Genomic DNA, 24,528 nt, shown 5'->3' on the forward strand with positions numbered 1-24,528 from the left:
CCCTCTAGACTTATACCTTTATCCCGCAACATCAGTTTCTCTTCCCTACTGCGTGGATGAGGGCGGGACCCTGCCTATTTTGTTCTCTGCCACGGGGTCCCCAGTCCTTCAGAACAAGCCTGGCACGGAAGAGGTGCCCAATCAAGCGTGTGGCATGAATGACAAAGACTCCCTGCTCTCCGTGCTAACCGGCCAACTACAGCCTGGACAAGAGTGTGCCTAGAGAGAGTCCTGGCAGAGCGGCCCCAGCCCTCCTCCTAGGCATGCTGAGCTCTGGCAGTGCTCCCTGAGACGGGCTAGGGTTGTTGTCCCTGCCACCACCACAACCACCCACCAGGACAGGCGTCATGTTCATCAGTCTGATTTCCCTTTCACAGCTGATCTTTAATACTGGCACTCTCAAACCCAGGGACACTAGCAAGAGCTCTGCGGAACGGCCTTCCAAATGGGTGTCCCCAGAGCTCCAGGTCCTCCATGGTGGGCTGCTGACTGGGAAGAAAATGGGGGAAAGCTAGGAAAGTTTGTCGTAGTTTATAAAAAGATAATTTTAAAAAAAGGTAATTCAAGAAAGAGGAGTCGCTCAATCCTCACACCTAGTCTTTGGGGTTAACAGAAAATGGCACCTGAGTCTCAGAGACAGCACCTGACTTGCCCAAGGTCACACAGCAGGAACCACATCAGAGGCTGGCTTTGAGGACAAGCCTCCTCACTCCTGCTCCCCAGTTATCTGCCCTTCAACCTGACACAAACACAGACCACGGGGCCTCTGGGCCATGACGGTGCTGACGGCAAGGAGACAAGGGGAGGCCTCCATCCTGCAGCCCAGAATGTGTTACCTTGATCTCCCCACGGGCGATGGCTTGGTTGAAGGCCACAGCGATGGCCACACGGCCTTTCTGGTCTGAGTACAGGATCCTCGCCTGGGACCCCACTACCTGCGGGGAAAAGGTAGAGAAGAGGCACTTCGGTGACCTAGTGATGTGCAGGCAGCGACTTGGGTGACAGGTCCACCAGCAGCCAGATAGTCCCCTCAAGGCAGGTTGTGGAGCACCCCGAGGTATGTGATAGCTCTTCAGTCTGTGGGCCTGAGGTGGGCACTCACATCCAGCCCACCCATGCCACCACGCTGACCCTCTGCATGTCCACACACAGTCAGGCCCCCCAGATGCCCCTCTGTGATCCAGCGCTTCAAGGCTTAACCCCATGAGGGGTCTCTGAAACCCTGACCCGCCTATCTCTCAGGGTGTTACCTATTAGGAGTATACCCCAGCTTGAGTCCTCTCAATAAAAAGAATATGAACATCACCTAAGGCAATTTCAGATTGTGCCCAGCACAGCTGCAATTTCTCTGCACATCGTTCACTGCTGCATTTGTGAGGAAGGTGCTGGGATCCTTATCCTCAGCTCCACTTTATAGACGAAAAAACTGGGGCAAGAGGCTGAGCCACCTGCCCACAAGCACCTGAGTCATAGGTGGCATGGCCAGGCACCTGTGGACCAAAACACCGGGAGCAGCCCCTCTGGAGGGTGAGACAGGTCGCTCCCACGAAATGGAAGCGGCAGCAAGTGAAAACAAACAGTGGTTCTCAAGCAGGGACAAAGCCTGGAGACACATTTGGGTGCTGCTGGCATCGGCATGGGAGGGGTGCTGCTAACCATCCTGCAACATGACCCCCTGCCCCGAAGGAGATTTATCCAGCCCCCAGGCACTCGCACTGATATTTGAGGCAGCTGGTGGTTGTTCTTGTTCACAGCAGCATTATTCACAACAGCTAAAATGTGGAAGCACACCAGATGTCCATTGATGGATGAATGCACAAGCAAAATAGATACACTCTGTGCAGACAATGGAATATTACTCAGCCTTGAAAAAGAAGGGAATTCTAACACACACTGCAGTGTGGAAGAACCTTGAGCACATCATGTTGAGTGAAAGAAGCCAGTCCCACAAGGACCAGTCCTGCACGATCCCACTCACATGAAGTCCCTAGAGCAGTCAAATACACAGAGACTGAAAGTAGGATGGTGGCCGCCAGGGTCTAGGGGAGGAGAACGGGGGTTCATACTGAATGGGGGTGGGGTTTCAGCTTGGGAAGATGAAGAAGTCTTGAAACAGATGGTGGGGATAGTTGCACGCAATGTAAGGGCACACAAAGCAACTGAATTGCACTTTAAAAATGGTTAAAATGGAAAACTTTATGGTAATGTATTTATTGCCACAACTGAAAAAAAAAATGATTTGGCCCAAACATCAGTTGTGCTGAGACTGAGAAACCCTGGATTCTCCAAAGAGGACGTAGGTGTTTCTCTCCGCTGCCTGGCCACTCGTCCTGGAATGAGGTGGAAGGTTCAGTGTGGGTGCCGGAGGGAGCCGCAGCCCTGACCCTGAGCTGGAAAACAGCTCTGTCTGGGCCGAGGTGCCGGCCAGCACAGTGAGCTGAGCCACTTTTCTCTTGCATGTGGCTTGCTAACAGCCTTACTAGACTCCCGCCAGCTGCCTCGGAGTCCTGTGGGAAGGACTATACTAGAAATCAGCACTGCAGAGATTTTCAGATGTCTTGGATCCAGAAAAAGAAAATCGAGGAGGAATGGGCATAGGATTGCCAGCTCCATCAAGAGTGTACCTTAAAAGAAACTCAATTAAAATGTTAAAAAAAAAAAAGGGGATGGCTTTCTGTGATCACCATCTTTCCCTAAGGCAAAGAGCAATGTGAAGTAAGTATGGAGAACACAACCTCCAGAAAACTTCAACTCAAACACAGAAGAGACAGTCTCGCTTCTCTATCACCCTTGTAGCGGCATCCAGAGGGCCATTCCCCATGGCCCTGACCTCCCAAACTCCTCTCAGCCCCTTCCTGCTCTGTGGGAGCCCTTCCCTCAAGGCCAGGTCCTTATCTTCTCCAGGCCACCTCCAGACTGGTCCTACACATTTCTGCTCCTGCTCCAACCTCCCCACAGCCCAGATTCTCAAGTCCAACAGTGGGGTGGTTGTCTCAGATTCTGAGCAGACACAGAGACCACTGTTGACATGGGGGTTGTGGCTGAAACACGCATGCCAACCACTGGCCAAGGAGGAGTCTGGGTAGGTAGGTAGGAACACACTAGTCTGGATGTGTGTCCAGCAGGCAGTCTGGCCATTGAGGTCTGTGGCCAAAGGCGTGTGAGCCAGATGCTCGTGTTTCATCTGTCCCTAGTACACTAGGCCTGCTGCTGCCTCAGGGCCTGTGCTTCCGTTGGTCCTGTACCTCCCTGACTATCACAGGGCAGCTCCCCCATCCCCCAAACTCCCAGCCTTCAGACCCAAACTCACAACTCAGCTCCATACTTAGTATGTTCTCCATAATTATTGTGTACTCCATACTCGGAGACACCTTTCTGACCACTCTGTATAAAGCAGTCCCCACCCAGCATCACCTTGATCCATGTTCACGTGCATGTAAGCAGACACGAGGCAGCGGCATGCCTCTCTGCTCAGCCCCGGGCCCAGCTGTGCCTCTTGCACAGACTGTCCCAGAGGACCTGTTCCAAATATGCGCACCACACAGCTCGGGTGTGCACACGATCACTGGCATCTCAATGCACGCCAGCTGAGACGGGAAGCTCAGAGAGACTGAGCCACTCACGCCAGGCCTCACAGAGGAAAAGCCAGGAGGCCGGACTCAAGAGAGCTACTTGTGGAGTAACTGGGTGAGCAATGACCTAACTGACCCTGGTCACTGCCCCAGGGCCCCAGGGCACCATTTGAAAGGCACCAGGCTTCTTTGTTCGGAGGCCTGCAGGATGAGGCGGCTGCTGCTGTCTCCTATGAGGCCAAGGACGCTGCCACCTAAGCAGTCTCACAGGGTATGTTGGCACCATCTTGGGGCTCATATATACCAGCCCCCCACCTCTGGGAGGGCAGTCCAGAGGCCCACCCCTGCTTCCCGCCAGGCCAAGTCCTCACCAGCCGGTGCTTGGCGGCCTCCCGGATCCAGCGGATGTTGTCCATATACTGCAGCTTCACAGCCGGGTTCACTGCAGGGAGAAAGTAGGGTGTCACAGGCCCCAGGGTCCCCTGTTCTGTGGGGCTCAGGCATGGGCCCTCCCTCTGGCAAGTGCTCAGCATAGCAGACATCTGTCCTGCAAGCATCATGGAGCCCAGATACAGGGTCAGGAAGCTCCCATCTTCAGTACCCCACCAGGCCATCTGAATTCTGGAATCAGTAATGCCAACAGTCACATGATGTGTGTGACCCCCTGCCTAATACATTCATTCCCTCAGTAAACATTTATTGAGTCCTCAGCGTAGGCCAGGTGCTGTGCCAGGCACTGGGAACAGAGACTGCTGCACGCCAGGGAGGAAATAAGTGTGGTGAGGTACTCACTGCGGTGGTGGTGGGGGGGATGTCAGGGGGACCAAAGGCATCTTTGCAGAGGTAATGGTCAAGCTACCTCCTAAATGCTAAGAAGGAACTAGCTACACAAAGATCTGAGCAAACAGTGCTCTAGGCAGAGGGAACAGCAAATGCAAAGGCCCTGAGGTAGAACAAAGCTCGGCCTATCTCAGTAAGACAGGCCAGTAGGGTAAAGTATGGAGGGCGAGCTGGAGTCAGAGGGTAGCTGTGTTCCTCAGGACTTTTTTTAAGAACTCACACTTTTAAAATTTTTTATTAAAAATGAAGGCAATGCTCACAAGTCATCACTGCCAAATTAATTCACTACCTTTTACCAGGTTCTGTGCTCTTGAGGTTACGTGTCTGGGAGAGAGCTGGCTGCAGCTCCGTGTGCAGCCTCGCTAGAAACCAGAGTATTTACACCGCGGCGGCCAGCAGGTGCACCAGCTCAGGGCTTCCTCCGGGAGGGCGTTTTGGTGAACACGCACCAGCCCGCCTGCTCCCCTAGCACCTGGAGGAGATCTAAGAGAGCACTGCTGCTTCCCTTCCCCTTCCTGGGAGGCCTTCCCGGCACTCCTCTTTCCGGTCCCCAGCGACGCCCCCTCCCCGACCCTCCCCGGCCCGCCCAGCTCCCGCCTGGCTCCTCCCACACAGGTGCACGACCACCCTGCATCCGGGCCTGCCCCCAGCCCCCCGAGCCTGGAACGGTCCCTGGGGTCTGAAAAGGAGCCGCCGAGGGTGAAGGACCCTCACAGACAACTGGCGAGAAGTGCCCGGGACCTGCAGAAAGGCTGCGGAGAAGTGGGGGTAGGAGCTAAGACGTCTGAGGACGTTTCCTAAAATTCTCCGTCTCCTCCTCTCCACGTGATAAGCGACACGTCAAATCCACTACACATAAAGGGACTGAGGTTAAACCAGGGGCGGGGGCCGGTCGTCCGTGGAGGGTCAACCACCACCATCCGCGCCGGAAGGCAGAGCCGCGCTGTGTATCCGAGAAGCGTCGGGCGGGCGCAGGAGCTCCGACGCTGGGAAAGCAGAGCGGGCACAGCAGAAAGGTGCGAGAACCAGGAGCACCGTGCACAGGCACGACCCCGAGGCCCCCTGCGCTCGCGCCTGCGGGGCGGGGGCGGCAGGCTGGGGGTGAGCGGAGAAGGGGGCCGCGTCAAGGGGGTGGGCTGCCCTGGAGCGGTTGCTGGGCCACCTGCCTGTCAGCGTCGCCCGTCCCACAGCCTCACCTCCATCAGCGATGGCCTTCTCCAGCACGCACGTGGCCAGCTCATCTGTGACTGCCAGGTCCTGGGGGTCCCCTGACGTGCACACCCAGCGGAAAGGCCCAAATCCCAGGGAGAATATGTCCCTGCAAAAACAAAATGCCTCCTAGCCTCGGGGCTCCCCAGCCTGGCTGCACCCACTGATGGGGCGGGGCCGCGGTGAACCTGGAGGGAAGGCCTGCAGGTGCTGCAGAACTGAGAGGGGTGAAGGTTGTATGCTGGCTGGGGGATGTGTCGGGGCGTGGATGTGGGCACACATAGTGAAGTTATCCTGTGTCCAGAATTGTTGCTGAAAGCCCCTGAGCCACTAACTGGACAACAAGTTTAGAAGCCTCCAGGTCCCTCTCCCCCATCAGCGCCCCCCCACACCGCCCTGCCCCGTCAGCCTCTCTCCCCTGTTCCCTCCTCCCTCTCACCTCCCTTCCCCAGTTCCCTTCAGTCTCCCTTCCCTCACTGTTCCCACCTCCCTCTCAGCCTCTCCGCTCCCCTAGATCCCCTGCCCCCTCAGCCCCCCTGATGTGGGAAACAAAGGCAGAAGGAAAATGGTTAAACTTCCTTACTACCTACAGCCCATTGATAAGTCCTTGAAACAGGCAGAGTTACATTCTTCTAGGGACTCAACTGCCTCCATGTTAACACTTGACTAAGGGCAAAAGACAATCCTAGCCCAACCACTCTGTAAGTCTACTTTAACATATAAAAATTCCTTTGGAAATTTGCTTTATCTCTATTCCCTAAAATACATGTTGGCAATCACCCCTCAGGCATATGGCCCACGGATGTACATCTGAAGGGTCTCACGACTAAGGTTTTATTAGACAGTAATAAATTATCTTTTCCCAACAACAGTTAGCCTCCTCAAGGTCATGGAAACCTTGCTTCCAGAATTCCTTAGAGGCTTTTGCTATCCCCTAACCCCCATCCAACTTGAAAGTACATAATGCGCCACTCTTCATGACACCGATGCAGTTCTTTCTGCCCATGGGTCCTGTCCTCATGCTTTAAGAAAACCACCTTTTTGCACCAAAGATGTCAGAAATATTTCTTGGCTATTGACTTCCAACTCTAACATCTTTCCTACATCATTCCCCCTCCCCATCAGCCCTTCTGTCCTCAGTGTTACCCCTCTCCCCTCAGTGTTCTCTGTCCCTCCTCTTAGATCTGCATCATTTCTTGCTGCAGGAGCAGGGACCTGGGATACGAGCAGGGAGCTGGGATACAAACAGGCAGAAATTCCTTTATAGTGTTGTTACAAAGACAACCTGAAAATCAATGAGCTAAATCGAAGTAGTTGGGAGCAACATTAAATGGGGGGCTAGACCAGGTTTGCCTTAGGCGAACTGACCTTTCTAGGTGGGCTCTAGGCCCCTGGCCTGTTCCCTGTCCCCTGTCCCCTCACCTGTCCCCTGAGCCCACCCTCCTCTCTGGACAGCTCCCTGCTGTATGTAGCTTGGCAGTGTGGCCCCCTGAGCTTCTGCTTCCTCACCCACAGTGAACCTGAGAAGGAGACCATCCCCTTTCTTCCCTCTCTCCCTCTCTGGTCCCATCTTGTGTGCAAATGGGCTGGTGAACCTTCCAGAAGCATCCTGAGGCCTCCCATCCCCTGTCCCTGTGTTGCTGGGTTTGACCCTGAGGCCTCCCCGCTCAGCCAGATCTCCCTCGGGTTATCTCCTGTTTCTCCCTACCTCAGGACTTACCCAACCAGAATGTCTAGGACCCAGAGGCTAGAAGTGACCCCATCACTTACCCCATGATATGCTGGACATACGAGGGGTAGCGGAATTCCGTCTTGCTGGCATCTTTCTTCTCCACGTCAGCTCCTGTGGACAGAGCAGCCAGCCGAACAGAATCAGCCGGAGGGTCTGAGGGCTGCACCACACTGCCTCGAGGCGAGGACTCATACCCCTCTCCAGAGGGGGATTTAAACAGAGGTCAAGCAAAGACTATAGCAAGTCTGACCTTGCTGTGGGGCTGGGCGGAGGCATGTCCACATTGCCCTCACGTGCCAGGTCCTTCGGTGCGCCCAAAGGCCCACCAGAACTTTCGAACTCCAGGAGGGGGCCTGGTGCAGGGACAGGGCTGGGAGGGCCACCTTCCTCTGTGTAGTTTTGTATCATCTGAACTTTACCTTCTATCATGAGTCACCTGTTCTACAGAAAAGTTTCCCATAGACATTAGGGAGGGCACATGATGGTATGAGCACGAGGTATTATATAAGACTGATGAATCACTCACCTCTACCTCTGACACTAATAATACACTGTATGTTAATAAATTGAATTTACATTTTTAAAAAATAATTTCCTTCTCAGAAAAGTTAAGCTGTATATTCCCCTCACTGGACCTTATATCCAAGCATGCCTACCAACTCTTTGTGGCACCAGATGTTCTTAAGACAAATGGAAAAACTGAGGCCCAGAGGCCAAGGACCTGGTGGGACCAGCTCTCAGAAGGCCCCGGGCAAGGGCACAGTGAAAGCTGCATGCCGTGCCCCTCTTCCCGCCAGGCACCTGCCAGGTCCACTCCTGGCCGGTGAGAAGGGAGAGTGCCCAGTGCCAGGGTCTTGGCCCCTCCCAGCCTGCGGAGACTGGGGCCCCCTCACCTCGCCTTCGTTGTGTCTCACCTGCTCTTTGGGCCTCCAAGAGGAAGGCATTGCCATAGTCCCAAAAGAAGAAGTTCTCCTTGGCCAGTCTGTTGATGGCTGAGACTTGCCTCCTCAGGCTGCAAGAGCCCAGTGGTTCACGGTCAGCCCTGTCTCCCCACCGCCCCAACCGAGAGGTTGCGAGAGCAGGCTCTCTGTGCCTCACCCCTGTCACCCTTCCACGGCACCCCACGGGGCTCAGCCAGCTCTGCTGTTTCCTTCCCATCGGACAGAGGAGGAAACAGATTCAGAGAGGTTAAAGTTCTTGCCTAAGGCCACACAGTTGGCCCCTGGAGAACCAGGCAGAGGCCAAAGTTAACCAGTCCAAAAGCTCCTGCCAGCTGTGTGCACCCCTCTCCCCCCACCACACACACCGGAGTAGCCCTGGGACCTCATCACCTTTCCTGGACCAGGCCCTTGAATGCAGCAGGGTCAGAGGCCATGAGGCTCTGGGCCTCTGCGAAGCCCAGCTGCACAGGGTAGTAACCACCATTGAATGGGTTGTGGCAGGATGTCTGGTCTGATCCCAGGTCCACCAAGAGTTCCCCTGTTGTGTCCAATTCGTGGACCAGGCGCTCCCTGGGGAAAATAAGGGGTGAAGGAGTGATCAATGTGGGACGGCATCTGCCCAGGGCAGGGGTAAGCATGCCCTGGGGCTTGAGTTCACAGGCCTGCTGGGAGGAGATTGCCCTCCTCTCAAAGGAACATCTGCAGGAAGTCTGCTATGAGCTCAGGCCAGGATCTGGGCCTTGAAAACTGGGAGCGGAGCTTAGCTGAGTACATTTTAGAAGCTTTGTGTCCTGAGAGCACATGGCCACCATCAGTACCCTGTCTGGAGGGGGAGGTTCACCCAGGGTCCCCCAGCCTGCCAACTCCCATCCCCCACTCACCAAAGATCCACCACATTGCCATGGTAACCAAGACTGAGCACCTCCTTCCTTTTCCTTGCTTCCCTAGAAGGACATAAGAGCAGAGCAGACGGCCTATCGCACCTGCCCGCAGATGCCCACCAACACCAACACCAAGCTGGCAAGAACGCAGAAGAGCCTGGAGGTCACAGAAAGCACTGTGTGTGTCAGCATCCAGCCCGAGATGCAGCGACCTCTGAGGCGTGTCTTCTGAGGACCCGGAACTGTAACAGCAGACTTGAATGCTCCAGACGAGAGAACGGAGATGACAACAGTGACAAGCCTTCTCCAGGGGATTCACAGAATCAGGGCTGTTGCTGTTAGTGCTCTGTTGGGGATCATTCTAGAACTCATGTAAGGTGATCCTAAAATTGCAGACATCACTAAAGGGGATTCCAGGGGCGCCTGGGTGACTCAGTCTGTTAAGTGTCTGACTATGGATTTTGGCTCAGGTCATGATCTCAGGAACATGAGACTGAGCCCCACAGAGGGGCCCTGCCTTGGGTTCCATGCTCAGTGGGGAGTCTGCTTGAGATTCCTCCCCTCTGCCCCTCCCCACCGCGCTTGCATATGTTCACACTCTCTCTGTGTCTCTAAAATAAATAAATTGTAAAAAAAAAAAAAAAAAAAAAAAAAAAGACAGGTGCCTGGGTGGCTCAGTTGACTGATCATCTGCCTTCAGCTCGGTTTGAGATCTCAGGGTCTTAGGATCGAGCCCCACTTTGGGCTCCGTGCTCAGCGGGGAGTCTACTTCTCCCTCTCCCCTTCCTCACCCCTCATACTCACTCTCTTTCTCTGTCTCAACTAAATAAATAAAATCTTTTTTTTTTAAAAAATGACTCCAAACGTTATTGGGAGAAATAAAAGGACAAAAAAAGGGGGGGGCAGCATATTTAATAGACAGAAAAACACAGAAGATTTACTACATGAAGCCCCACAGGTAGGAGAGGTGTCAGAAAGCAACAGTACGTGGGGAGCTTGGGCGCTCACTCAAAGGTGCAGGTTGACTGCACACCGCACTTTGTAGAGAGATGCCAGTGGAACCAACATGCTCCTCGCTCCCAAATGGAAGAAAACGAAACAGGAAAAGGCATATAGTCCCACAGCAGTTAGGAGCACAGGAGCAGTGACCAGTGGAGAAGGAACACAGGATCGATCCCAGCAGCAGGACCAGCATGGGGACAAGGTCCCCACTCCCAGAGGCTCATCCACTCCCATCTGTGTCTTCCACAGCTCAGGGAGCAGAAGTATAACCGCTCGGGCTGCTTGTGGCACCCTGTTACATGGCTCTAACCTGATTCTTTCGGGGTGTGTGTGTGTGTGTGTGTGTGTACGAGTGCACATGTGTGCAAGTGTGTGAGTATGTTCAAGACGCTCAACAGCATTAACAGGGATAGGAGTCAGATCAGGCCAGACCCATCCATGTCCCACTAGAAGTCTGGAATCTCTCCTATGTTCCTATATTCAATGGAATCTCACCTGAGAGTTTTACACAGGGGTACAATGGGGTCAAAGTAGGATTTTTAAAATATCCTGGTAATGGGAGTATCTCCCAGTTCAGCATGTGCTTGAACATTTTCCTATAAGCCCCTTTTGAAGAGCCCTGAGCAAATCTAATTGCAGCAGGGCTGCAGAACCGCTGGGCGGTGTGTCCTCCCCAAACAGAGCTCAGTTCTGCAAAGCAAATCAGTTGAGAGGATGCTTCAAAAAACCGGCCCCCAGGGGCACCTGGGTGGCACAGTAGCTGAAACGTCTGACTCTCCATTTTGGCTGGGGTCATGATCTCAGTGTCATGAGACCAACCCTACCAGCTCCATGCTCAGCCGGAAGTCTGCTTGGGATTCACTCTCCCTGTGCCCCTCTCCTGCCCCCTAGTGTTCTCTCTCTCTCTCTCAAACAAACAAAATGACCTTGGATCAGCCGCCCCCAGGGCAGTCCTCCCCCATTCCCACTGAAATACCTTAGAAGACATCACACCAGAGGGAAATGTTGCCAAGCCCCTGTCCTCCACCCAGAGAACCAGAGCATGAGTGAGGAGGAAGACCTGCTTACCCCCAACCTGGAGTCATTCTGAAGAACAGTTCCATCTTTCAAAGGCTTATTTTCCTCCAGCAGATTAGATGAGCACCTGCTATGTGCCAGGCTCTCGGCTAGGCACAGAGCCATAACAGTGAGAAATACAAGGCACAGTCTTTGCAAAATGGTGGCTCAACCTCAAGAAACTCATTTAGCAGCGAGTGTCTGACCACCAGGTACTAGAACTCCAGGGCTTCCTGCACCCCAGCCCTAGTGACCACTGAGATATTCTGATGGAGTTAGAAGGGGAGCCTGGCTGCCTCGATCAGCAGAGCCTGCAGCTCTTGATTTCGGGGTCATGATTCAAACCCCACAGTGGGTCCTGTGATGTTGGTACCATCCAACCTCTGTGGGGTCCCTTGGTGAGGCAACACCTGTGGCCGAGTGTCAGGCATTTAACAGGCCCATGTAAAGCAGCCCAGCTTCCAGGCCCCTTCTTAGGGTCTCCCCACTTTTCCACACTCATGTGTCAGGTACTGTACCTGAGTCTTTCAATGCAGTGGTCCAAGCTGCTGGTCACTTCCATCAGCCATCCTTGCTCGTGGCGTTTCATGAGGGCGGCTTTATCCACCTGGGACCATGAGATGCAGGGTCCCCAGTTACAGGGCATGTCAGCCTCCACTGGGAAGATGCCATCCCACATGCAGGTCCCCCAATTTTGTAACAGAGCATCAGGGCAGATGCTGTGAGCTGCTTTCCAATGTGCGTTCCCCTTCCTACTCTCCTTATCAACAGAATCCAGATTTTCAAGACGACACTATGTTCAGCCCCAGTCCAAGTGAACCATGACTACTCTGTCCACTGTCTCCAGCCTCCCTTTTAGGTAAAAAACTTCCATTTGATACAATACTGATCAATGAAGTAAAAGAAGGGGTTTCTCAAATATTATTTTCCTGCTAAAATAGAGTCAGTAATAGATGGCACTTCCTTTCTCCCTCTTTCCTGTCTTAAATAGAGATGAAATGGCTGGGGCTGGGATAGCCATTTTGTATCCACGAGGGAAATCCAAAACAATCTAGAGATGTTGGCTGGACATCACTGAGCTGCTGGACCAATGCCAGCACTGGTGGCTGTGTGAGAAAAACAAAACCTTATTTGTGGAAGCTGCTATAGTTTGATTTTCTGTTACCTAAAGCCAGGTGGGCTCCTAAGAAGTACAAGAATGTATGACACAGGCTTAGTATCAACTAAGTGTAAGTCACAAAGTTGTGTTTCACCAAGGCTTCTCTCTCTCTCTTTTAGGATTCCTTATTTACTTTGGGAATCTTATTACAAATACTTACTGAGTGTTCTCTCTGTGGCAAACATATTTTGAAGATACAGGGGAAAGTAGATGAGGATGAGGGTTGAGGATGAGGCAAGGGGAAGATAAGGCTTTTTAAAAACGTAGGTTGTTTTCCTGCAGATTCCAGGGGATGAGCTCTGTGTGAGCTAACGTTAGCTGCTGTAACTTATTTTCTGTGTAGGAGCCGAAGGCAGGCCCCCCAAAATGTGCCACTCTGGCATATTGATTATTTTAAATACAAGTCACTTAAGAGATGCCTGTGCAAGGACACTCAGGCCTTCTTCTGTCCCCCAAAAGCAGGAAATACATCTCCCATGAGAAGGTACGCCCTACCCCAACCAGGTTTGTCTTAAAGCTCCTTGCCTCCTCTCCCTGGCTCCCTTCCTCTCCTTGGCACTCCCAAAGAAAGCCGTGAGAGCCACTGAGCAAACACCACCTGCAACACTTCTCCTGAAGTCCACACCCCCCCCCACCCAACTGTGACCTGTCTGACCTGGAGAGGTCTATGCTCATTTATCCACATTTATTATCCACCGGCTGTGTTCCAGGGATTTGGTGGGATAAGGGAAGTGCCCACAGAAGGCCAGTTTCGTGGGAGAGCATCAGCAAATGTTGACTGTGGAAGGTGATGGGCACTTAGCAGGCAGCAGGCAAAAACTGCCATGGGAACGCCGCCCCCCCCCCCCCCGGGAGTTCTGGGTGGCGGAGAGAGAAGAGACAGCTGGGAATGTGAGTGTGAGTATCTCTAGACTGAGGGAGGAAGCAGGTGGGCAGAGAGCAGGATTTCTCCTATGTTCCTAGACATACCCCCGCCACTGGGCTCACCTCTGCTATCACACCGATGCACCCCACGATGACTGCGGCTTTGGCTTGCGCACCACTCATTCCGCCCAGCCCAGAAGTGACAAAGACCTTCCCAGTGAGGTCCTTGACACCCAGGTACCGTCGGCCAGCATTCAACACGGTTAGCTGCCAGGAGAAGAGGCAGACACTCACTGTCCCCTCCAACGCATCAGCCTCCCACCCCCTGCAGCCAGGCATGGCCCTGTTTCTCACCACTGTGCCGTGGACAATTCCCTGGGGTCCGATGTAGCAGTAGCTGCCTGCTGTCATCTGGCCGTACCTGCCCACAGAGAAAGCAAGCCTAGGGGGGAGCCCAGAGCCAGGCACAGCTTCCACATGTGTTACATAATTTAAATTTCCTTTTTAATTCCCCACAAATACATTAATATATTTTCCTTTTAAAAAGGGAAACAGAGATAAAGCTATAGTCCCCTCAATTCTGGTCCCCTCTGGCCTCCTGGAGCTTTTCTTTTTTTTCTTCTTTTTTTTTTCAATTTATTTAGAAAAACATTATTCATTATTTTTTCACCACACCCAGTGCTCCATGCAAGCCATGCCCTCTATAATACCCACCACCTGGTACCCCAACCTCCCACCCCCCCCGCCACTTCAAACCCCTCAGATTGTTTTTCAGAGTCCATAGTCTCTCATGGTTCACCTCCCCTTCCAATTTACCCAAATTCCCTACTCCTCTCTAACGCCCCTTGTCCTCCATGCTATTTGTTATGCTCCACAAATAAGTGAAACCATATGATAATTGACTCTCTCTGCTTGACTTATTTCACTCAGCATCATCTCTTCCAGTCCCGTCCATGTTGCTACAAAAGTTGGGTATTCATCCTTTCTGATGGAGGCATAAATGGTGCTGGGAAAACTGGACAGCTATATGTAGAAGAATGAAACTCGACCATTCTCTTACACCGTACACAAAGATCAACTCAAAATGGATAAAAGACCTCAACGTGAGACAGGAATCCATCAGAATCTTAGAGGAGAACATAGGCAGTAATCTCTTTGATATCAGCCACAGCAACTTCTTTCAAGATACGTCTCCAAAGGCAAAGGGAACAAAAGCGAAAATAAACTTCTGGGACTTCATCAAAATCAAAAGCTTCTGCACAGCAAAGGAAACCGTCAAAAAAACAAAGAGGCAACCCACGGAATGGGAGAAGATATTTGCAAATGACAGTACAGACAAAAGGTTGATATCCAGGATCTATAATGAACTCCTCAAACTCAACCCACACGAAACAGACAAACACATCAAAAAATGGGCAGAAGATATGAACAGACACTTCTCCAATCAAGACATACAAATGGCTATCAGACACATGAAAAAATGCTCATCATCATTAGCCCTCAGGGAGATTCAAATTAAAACCACATTGAGATATCACCTTACACCAGTTAGAATGGCCAAAATTAACAAAACAGGAAACAACATGTGTTGGAGAGGATGTGGAGAAAGGGGAACCCTCTTACACTGTTGGTGGGAATGCAAGTTGGTGCAGCCTCTTTGGAGAACAGTGTGGAGATTCCTCAAGAAATTAAAAATAGAGCTTCCCTATGACCCTGCAATTGCACTCCTGGGTATTTACCCCAAAGACACAGATGTCGTGAAAAGAAGGACCATCTGTACCCCAATGTTTATAGCAGCAATGGCCACAGTCGCCAAACTATGGAAAGAACCAAGATGCCCTTCAACGGATGAATGGATAAGGAAGATGTGGTCCATATACACTATGGAGTATTATGCCTCCTGGAGCTTTTCTAAACAGATTTTTGTTTTATTCAAAACTGTACTGTAATTGGTAAAATCACTTTGGGGACTACAGGACCGTATTGATGGAGGCTGAGCGTGACCCAGCACCTCCACTGTGCAGGCTCACGCCCACGTAAAGACAAGCACACCACTGTTCACAGCAACTGTATTTGCAGCGGCCAACCCCGTGAAATAGCTGGAATGCCCATCACAGAGGACAGAGAAGCGACTGCAGACTATGAACACAATGAAATGCCATGTGGCAAAGAAAACGACCCATGTCCTCCTGTGTGTCAAGTGGCTCTGTGAAGAAGCCAGACGTGAAGAAGTACATTCTGTGGGATTCCATTCCGTGACCTTCAATGACCTTCCACTGGGGAGTCTACCTGCGGGAGGGCTGGCACTGAGCTGCAGGAGGCAGGGGAGGTCTCTTCAGAGAAGGGCTGGCACAGCTCCGGCGTGTATCCAAACTTACCTGGCCACAAACATCAGGTGTGTGTGCTGTGCCTCAGTGAGGCAGACTGCCCTGAAGGGCACTCAGCACCATTTGCTGTGCGGTTACTGTCATTAGTAGGGGTGTTATTTATATAAATGGTCTCACTGTGTAGGTAGTGGTACCATTTCCGCAGGGGGCACAACAGCAGTGGGGGCCATCCCACAACGGTCCACACAGATCCTGCCCACTCCTATTCATGGCTCCACAGTATGCAATATCAGAAGCCACAGAATGTTTGCCCCTCTGACCTCACTCTGCAAACAACGCACCCCACAGTGGCAGTGAGATGCTTCCTATCCTTCTCCCTGGGCCCAGGGAAGGAAGCAGGAAGAAGTAGTGATAGGTCGTCAGGTGCAAACATTTCAAATATGAACAGATACTCTCAAGTGCCAAAGTGACTGTCACCAGCAATGCATGTGCATGTCTGTGTCCATCACTTGATAATCATCAAACTCTTGAATTTTCTGGCAATGCAACAGGGGGAGGACAGCACTTTTCTGTTGCCTGGACCTTCCTCCTCCCTGAGGACCACTGATGAGAGGAGATCCTCCAGGGCTTATGGACGCTTGCTTTACTCCTTCTTCAGTTTCAACTCCTTATCTCGTTTCTATCGGGTTCCTGTCCCCCAGCAACTCTCTCCAGCCCCTCCTCTCTGCTGAACCAACAGTGGATCCTGATTCCTGCAGATCTGTGTCTGCTGCTGTGTCTATCCCATAATTTGGATAAGGCACCAGACCACGTGGAATCTCTGCATCTTCTTCTAAAACAGGGGGAGGCATTACCCTTGCATTGGAAGGTTGTCTATTAAACAACATAAAAAATAGTGCTAAGATGATAAATACCTTCCCAGGGAAAAGGGTGAAACCATCGCACGGCCCACAAGGCTGCATGGTCCCCTAATGTCTGCCAGAAGGAGGGCTCCCTAGTGGGCCCACAAACATCAAGCAGAGTGCTCGGGCAGCTCCCTTTGCACTATGTGGAAAACAGTGTCCGTTCTATCCTTTCATGAAATCTCACGAGACTCTTTGAGGCAGGAGCTATTAAATTCCCTCTTTAGAGACAGGATCCAAGTTCCAAGGTTACATAGGGATATGCACCAGAGCTGGGAAATGATTTTAAATCCTTCTGATTTGGTCCTTTGTGCTCAAGTTATCCACTGCATGTTGCTCCCAAAATAGCTCTTGGAGGTAAGACTGTCCACAGTTCCAAGTCCACTGCACTTGGAACTTTGACGCCAGCTGCTGAGATGTAGTCCTCCTGGCCACCCCCAGCCTTGCTGGATGGACCTCGACCTACCCACAATCTGAGACTGCCTGTTTTTCCACATCCTCCCTGGGACTCGTAGCTATCTGTAGCTTTGTGTTTGTCTGACTGGTAGCAAGGAGGCTTTGCTTTAGTTAGAAGCCCTCAGATCCCGGATAGGAGTAAACCTCTTCCACCCGTGGGCATTTTGCATCCATTTAGTCAGTTGCCCATGGCACCTGGGTCAACCCTCAGGTGTGGCAGATGGGTCTGACTCTGCAGTTCCACTCTCTTGAAACTTCCATCCTCAACCTACAAACCAGAAGCATGCTCACTTGTCCAACGTCACACTTAGGAGGCACCGGACCCAAGAGGCAGATCCTGGGTGGAACCTCTGACCCCACAGCTGCTTCCACAGGCACAGAAGAGGCTGTCGGGCCTCAGAGGAAATAACAGTAATGGTAACTACTTATGACCAACCGGAAAAAGAATTGAATTTCTGAGCCTCAGTTTCTTCCTCCACAAAATGGGCTGAGAAGGGCACCTACGGCTGAGCCTTGGGTAGAGGACGGAATGTGAAGATATCTACAAATCTTGGTGACTATTACGATGATTATATTATAAAGTATTAGCCTGAGGCCTGGGTAATTGGCTCTGAATACGACAGACCTGATCACACTTGGTCACTGGCGAGACTCCTCGATCCCCCAAACTCAGGACTGACTCCTGAACTCAGGAAATGCCTAGAGGGTCCTGCCTGTCAATTTCCTCTTCTAGAAACTAAGGAAGAAACTGCTGGAATGCGAGAAGAAACATTTGAACCCCCTGTGCCTGACAGTTACCTCAGCTTCATTTCAACATTAAAAACCAGCTCTGAACATTCATCCCAAGTCCTACTAAAAGGGACCTGCTTGCCCCCACTGGGAGAGTGCCTTTGGACGTTATTCCCTGTGATGTCCTCATTTGTACGAATAAAGTGACCTTGTGAGGCAACACTGCTTGGTGTGGCCTCTGTCCATAGCTCACTGAGGAGGGGACCCACTTCGCTGGTCCCGGTAATGGCTTTACATGGTTAGTCTAGAGCAACACTTCCAGAGATTTACAAAAATATGCAGATCAGAACATTCACTGTAGCATTCTTTATAAGCCCAAAGAACTGGAAACAACACAAATCAGAGGGAAAGGGGGTAAAATAAATCATGCTACAGTTGAACAATGCAGGTAAAATAAGGATCACTTAGACTTAGTCCCTGAAAGAAAACAATATTGTCAAAGGTAGAAGGGCTAGTGCAGAGGGCCTGTAATGGTCTACCTACATTTGTAACCACCTGCATAAGAAGTGTTTGGAAAGACACAGACTTGACTCCCCCGAAATGGGGAGTACAGGATGGGAGAGGGATTTCCCTTCCACTGTAGCTCTTTTTATATTGTTTGAAGGGAAAATCTGCAATTCAGAGCCTGCATTAATTTTATGACAAATGAAATGGTTGTACTTTGTATCTTGGGTCAGGGTTGCAATGTGCACACCTTTGTCAATCTTATCAAATGGCACACTAGGTTGTGTGCATTTAATGTAAATTTCACTTTAAAAGAAAAAAAAACTGTAAACAAATATTGAATTCCAGGCCATCATATCAGCAGCTTACTTTCAGATGCATCAAAAACCAAGCTGGTCAGATGGATGGATAGAAGGACGATGGATAGATAGAAAGGGGATACAGACATCAGTAGTGTGTTAAACACAGAATCTCAGTGTTCACTGTTAATTCTTACAATGTTCTGTCTATTTGAAATTGTCCATAACATAACAACAGGATCCAAATTGTTCCCTTGCTCACAAATGTATGAAAATTATAGTTTGCATATCCACAAACACTCCTAGGGAATATGTCAACATGAAATCATGCTTTGGTACTGCCATTGTGACTGTTTTTCACATTGTTTTTAATATTGCTATATAGTTTTATAATAAAGCATGGCTGAAAAAAAAATAAAGCATGGCTGAGGTGGAAACACCTTAATAAAAACTGAAACAGTGAGCTGGGGCTTACATTGTGACTCCCATGGCAAAGAGCTTCTCATATTCTGTCCTGGAGGAGTAGTTCGGAATGACCTGGAAAAGAGGGATGGGAGCCAAGGGCTGGGGCGGCACAGAGGAAACAATGGGGAGGCAGGTGTTGGGGGCACCCAGTTCTCCTGCTGCCCCAAGGCATGACCATGCCCAGCTGCCCCAGGACCCACCATCCCATTAGTGATGACCAGCCTAGGGGCCCAGGGGGTGCTGGGGAAGAGACCCAGTGGGTGTCCACTATACATGACCAAGGTCTGCTCCTCCGTCATCTGCGACAAGTAGGACATCGTCAGCCAGAACTGCAGGGAAGAAGAAAGCATGGAGGGATCTGTAAGGTGAGAGGGCACACCGCCTCCCAAGTTACCACCCAGGCCCAGAGAGCTCACACAGCACCAGGAGTCCTGCCCGTGCCCCATCCCCCAGGACTTCATTACTCTCCAATGGTTCCGGGTGCCTCCAGTAATGCCTGGAACCTTCAGTACACTGAGAATCTCCAGTGTTGGCATCTCAGGCATCAGGGTAGCAGAGACCTGAGTCCTGAGTCCTGAGCCCTAGGTTGTAAGCTCCTACCAGGCCAGAAGACACGGTGGGGGGAAAGCCATACAGTCCAGCGTACCTGAGCCCAGTTGCTGAACACCTGCCCATTTCCTCCATAGGTCACGAGCTCCTGGGGAAACTGGAGAAGACATGGTGTCATCTGAGATGGGGGGTTGGGAGGGCCCCCACCTCTACGCTGTGCTGATGGCCCTTGAAGAAGGAGTGTTAAGGACAGAGGGAGAAGGCAGAAAGGACAAGGCCCAAGGACAGCAACCTCTGCGGGAATATTGGCCCACCTGTGACTGGGTACGATCTCAGTGTGAGGAGAAGGTCAGACCTGGATCTGGGATCCCTCTGGGAACTCAGCCCCGGGTCAACGTCAAGGGTCCGTCTGTGACCAGGTTCTGAGGCCAGGGCCAGGATTGAGGAAGCTCTTGCCTCAAGTGGAATATTTAAATTCTAGGACCATCTTGCCCTCAAGTTTAATACCTGGACACTCACCCCTGAAAAGGCTATCCTTTCTCAAATATGGGTGTCTGAGGTACAGACTGGCCCCCAAGGATGCCTGTGCCAGACACAAGTGACCAGACCGGCCACCCATGTGTGGCTATCGCACACGTGAACGTAGCTCATCTGACATGCTCTGAATGTAAAATATACCCAACTTCAAAGACTTAGTAGGAAAAAAGGTTGTAAAACATTTCAATAATGTGTATGCTACAGGTTAAAATGATAGTATTTATAATACATTGGGATAAACAAAATACAATAGTAATTTTTTTTTTTTACTTTTTCATGTGGCTTTTAGAGAATTTAAAGTGACACGTGGGTCTATTATGCCGATATTGATGCCCTGGTGTTGGTGCTGTGTGGCGGTTACAGAAGTTACAGGCTCTGGGAGAAGCCGGGAGCAGGTTCTGTGGTCTCCTCTGCATTGTCTTTACAACCTCTTATGAATCTATCCTTATTTCTAAATAAAAAGCTTAAAAGCATTATATGTATGTCTTGAGTTCCATTTCTGCCGGGCAGTGCTCCTCCCATGCCTCAGTTTCCCCCAGTTGTTACCTGGGCCACAGCAGGGTCCAGGTTGTTCATGACCATGTGCATGATGGCCGCAGCAGCTCTCGTCCGACAGGGGTACTGCTCGATGGGGTAGGCCCTGCAAGGGGAGTCCAGCCACCAGGTGTGATGATGGGAGGGCCCAGGCTGCCTGCCTGCTAAAGCTCAGGCCCACACGGGCCACAGCCCAGCATCTGGCCACGCAGGTGTGGGCAGCAAGACGGCATCCTGCAGAAGTCGCCCGGGACTTGCCCGCAGAAGGCGGTTCCAAACCACCCAGGCCAGCCCGCTCTGGTGCTCACTTTATGCTTTGCACACCTGCCCTTCCAAGCACAAGGAGTTAGGCCGCTGCCCACCTGGACCTCCCTTCCTCCCCACTTGGCGAGGTCCAAGTGGCAGAAAATGGATTTCGAGCAAAGCTGATGTCTGCTTTCCAGAAGCCTCTAATCCAGGTGGACTTCATGCGTCCCAGCTTTCCTTCATGCCACCAGTGCTCCTGGGCATCAATTCCAGAGCGGATGCCAGGCTGACAGGCTCTGACAGGAATGAGGGGACGTGGTTCCTACTTTATGGGCATTCCCTGGGGCAGTTCCACATAGATCTGGCATATCCAAGAACAATGGCGCTCAGAGTGTGAGCTCTGAGTGGGGACAGCATTGTCTGGGAACCGTGGGAATGGCAGTTCCTCCTGCCCCCATCCCCCAGAACTGCCAAATCCACAATGTGGGGTGAATCCCAGCCACCCACATTTTCTTACAAGGCCTCCAGTGCCATGCACTGCTCAGCCTGAGACCGCTGGTGAGAACCAAAGCTGTTTGAAGACATTGACAGAGGCACCCCTCTAAAGCTCTCCTCATCTCGAGGCAGGAAAAGACATGAGGTTTAGAGAAGGGATTTCGTATACAACCGGGCTCCAGAATGGCTCAGGATTGACTCCCCTGGATGGCAGGCCAGAGACACCTCTCTGAAAAGGATTCCCTCATCTTTTGGCCAGGTTCAAGGCTACAGACTCTACACAGACCACAATACAGCCACCACCGCCCCTCTCTGTGGGAGGGCTGTTGGCTCAGCCTACCATGGCTGTGTGCCTCCTAGTGTGGACAGCCTGGATTCCCCCAACCTGCTGACCTCCAGCGCAGTCCCTCCCACACACTTCCTGCTCTGGGCCCCCTTGGAGGCTGCACCCGTCTCCAGCACTGACCTCATTTTCATGGTAGGGCAGAACCGGTACATGTAAATATGCCCATACAGTCGCAGCTCCTGGGCAAACTCAGGGGCCAGTAACTCCTGGACATCTGGCGGGAAGTAGCGCAGGGCATTCCTCAGCGCCAGCTGGGGGAAGAAAAAGAGGAGAGGCAGCAGGGGGCAGGGGAGCTCCGGGCCAAGCGCTGTAAGGCCATCCTCCTTCCCTACTTGATTCACCTCTGTTCCACTCAGAAACCTGTGGCCCCACCCAGAGATCACCTAGTTCTCACTCCAAGCCCATCTACTATGTCCCCTCCTACAAGAAGCCTTCTCTGGTTGTCATACCCTCTTCACGTAGGCAGACCTCTAGACCCTCCCTTTGTTCATCCCAGTCAAGGAGCTGAGAGGGGCCTGCCCTGAGGCTTGCAGTGGGAGATGGGGACTCAAGGGTGGGGAAAAGCAGATCTGCTTGGAGCCCACAGGCATCTTGTGCATTTGTAGGGAAGCAACACTCCACCAGCGGCCAGCTTGGCAACTAGCCTCAGATGATGCACAACTGCATAGTGACTGCTCTGGAAATGAGATCGCCCCAGATGCCAGCAGGCCTGGGGCAGAGCCTGGAGCCAGAGACAGCAGACCAAGAGAAAGAAGAAACCTTCCCAGGGTTTCTCATCCACCCCAAATCCCAAGCCATCTTGTCACTCCTCCAGACATCCGTCATGATCCTGGTCTGGCCACAGGGCCTTGGTACTTAGACTTCCCTCTGCCTAAATCCTGTCTGCCCCCTGCCTTCTCTTGGAGGGTCTCTTCCTTCACTCGGGCCTCAGTCCAGGTGCCCCCTCCTCAGTGGCCTGCCCTGAACTCCTCCTCTTGACTCCCAGCCGCTCCACCTGCCTCTGTCTCCGTCCCAAGCTTTTCACTGTTGGATGTTCTAGGGCTTGCTTGTTTTATTGCTTAAAATCTGTCTCACTAAGCTCAAGGAGGCCAGAATCCTGGCAGATCCCTTCGTAGCACTCCTCCTTCCAACACCTGGACTAGCTCCTGGAGGCAGGCAAAGTGGGAGACGGGACCACGATAATAGCCTGGTGTCTGGGTGGACGTTGAGGCCATTTCTTCAACCAGCTGAATCTGGGGCACAAACTGCTTTGGGGGTGGGAGAGTAGGAGGTGAGTGTGCTGAATTTATTCCCTCATTCACGCAGTGCAGATCTGCTGAGGGAAGAGATGGCATGATACTTGAGGAAGATAGGTGGGCTTTGGACCCTGGGAGGCAGGAGGTGACGAGAGAAGATGCTAGGGCCCAGGACTGGGTACACAGCATTTGGCCTGGTGGAACAGAAGTGCCACCAGGGAGATGACGCTGGACACCCAGCTGGGAGCACAGGTGCCTGGGGCAGAGGGCTAGGGGCAGGACCACCTGTCCGATGCACCCAGAGGTCAAAGGCTGCATGGGTAAGACACACCCAGGCCTGAACAGTGGCTAGGAATATGCTATGGCAGGAGGACATCTAACTTCAGCAGATGTCGGAATCACCCTAGTGGTCTGGTGCAGCCTCTGACCTGTGTCCCTGACCAGTTCCCAGGTGCTTCTGCCGCTGGCCCGGGGACCCCATTTTGGGAACAACTACAGGACAGCGACGGGGATGAACCTTCCACAGTGACACACAGTAGCCAAGTGGCTTCTCCCAACCTGCCGTTGAGTGAAAGACGTAAGGGACATGCTGCATAACTCTGTTGACAGGCCATTCAAGAGCAGGTGTGACCACGCCACACATTAGAAGTCAGGACAGCGGTCCCTTCAAAGCCCGGGTCTGTCCCCTCTCCCTGTGTGCCAGTGACATTCGTGTCTGTGCACACGTGGTTTCGGCTGCTTTCTGTGCGGGCAATATCTCAACACAAAGATGGTTGTTGTTTCTAGCTGGTGTAGAGCTTTTCTCATAAGAGCATGCCAAGTGACACTGAGCATTTAAAGAAAAGTTTCTAAAGCAATACCTAACACACACACACACACACACACACCCCTACACAAGACTTGACCTCACTACATAGCCCCTGATAGAGTTATCTAATACACATGCAGTAAGTATTTCTTCAGTGAAAAAGTGTACAAAGCAGCAGCTCTGTTTGCTGGCCTGGATTCAATATTCCAAGCCTCTGACTGGGAGCAGCTTTCAGTATCAAGATGAGAAAATGGTATTTAGACATGTTGTGTCTGCCCAAGATCCCACCACTGGCTTGAGGACCCTGGGAATAAAAGTCTTAAAAAAAAAAAAACAAAACCCACAGTGTCAGAGGTGGATTATCATTGATGAAATTATGGTCTGCTAATTATATAATGCATGTTCTAAGTGGGTTCTTTTTTTTTTTTAAGATTTTATTTATTTATTTGACAGAGAGACAGTGACAGATGGAACACAAGCAGGGGGAGAGAGAGAACATCCTCCCCTGCTGAGGAGGGAGCCCGATGTGGGGCTTGTTCCGAGGACTTGGGGATCATGACCTGAGCCGAAGGCTGACACTTAATGACTGTGCAACCCAGGCACCTCTCTAAGTGGGTTCTTACTGACGAAATCAAATGTATTTAAGACACATAAATTCACAAGTATATTCTAGACAACTCCCACTCCCACCTGGTCTTAATAGGCCTAAAACTCTAACAGAACAGTGGCCTGTTCCCTTAGGGAAAGAGGATGAATTCATAAAATGCTCTGGGTTCAGCCATCAGGTTGGAGAATTCAGGATGCCTGATGGTGTGGTGGGCAGGTAATGGCCCCCAATGA

General features: G+C 51.7%; 1 protein-coding gene across 2 annotated transcripts in view; it reads right to left on the reverse strand.

Annotated features, from left to right (window-relative positions):
• Positions 1 to 24,528, reverse strand: part of UROC1 (urocanate hydratase 1) — a 42,016-nt gene that overhangs the window by 12,745 nt on the left and 4,743 nt on the right. For both annotated transcript variants that reach the window (XM_044255206.1, XM_044255207.1), the window contains exons 2-16: positions 21,766 to 21,896; positions 20,571 to 20,664; positions 19,585 to 19,644; positions 19,139 to 19,267; positions 18,949 to 19,010; positions 13,611 to 13,677; positions 13,380 to 13,523; positions 11,752 to 11,840; positions 9,176 to 9,238; positions 8,685 to 8,864; positions 8,268 to 8,365; positions 7,392 to 7,464; positions 5,609 to 5,730; positions 3,944 to 4,014; positions 837 to 935 (exon numbers count right to left, since the gene is read on the reverse strand). In XM_044255206.1, the coding sequence (XP_044111141.1) occupies positions 837 to 935; positions 3,944 to 4,014; positions 5,609 to 5,730; positions 7,392 to 7,464; positions 8,268 to 8,365; positions 8,685 to 8,864; positions 9,176 to 9,238; positions 11,752 to 11,840; positions 13,380 to 13,523; positions 13,611 to 13,677; positions 18,949 to 19,010; positions 19,139 to 19,267; positions 19,585 to 19,644; positions 20,571 to 20,664; positions 21,766 to 21,896 (1,482 nt within the window). The remainder of the gene's footprint in view (positions 1 to 836; positions 936 to 3,943; positions 4,015 to 5,608; positions 5,731 to 7,391; positions 7,465 to 8,267; positions 8,366 to 8,684; positions 8,865 to 9,175; positions 9,239 to 11,751; positions 11,841 to 13,379; positions 13,524 to 13,610; positions 13,678 to 18,948; positions 19,011 to 19,138; positions 19,268 to 19,584; positions 19,645 to 20,570; positions 20,665 to 21,765; positions 21,897 to 24,528) is intronic.

Source organism: Neovison vison, chromosome 6 (genome assembly GCF_020171115.1).
Source record: "Neovison vison isolate M4711 chromosome 6, ASM_NN_V1, whole genome shotgun sequence".
In the NCBI taxonomy this organism is placed as follows: domain Eukaryota; kingdom Metazoa; phylum Chordata; class Mammalia; order Carnivora; family Mustelidae; genus Neogale; species Neogale vison.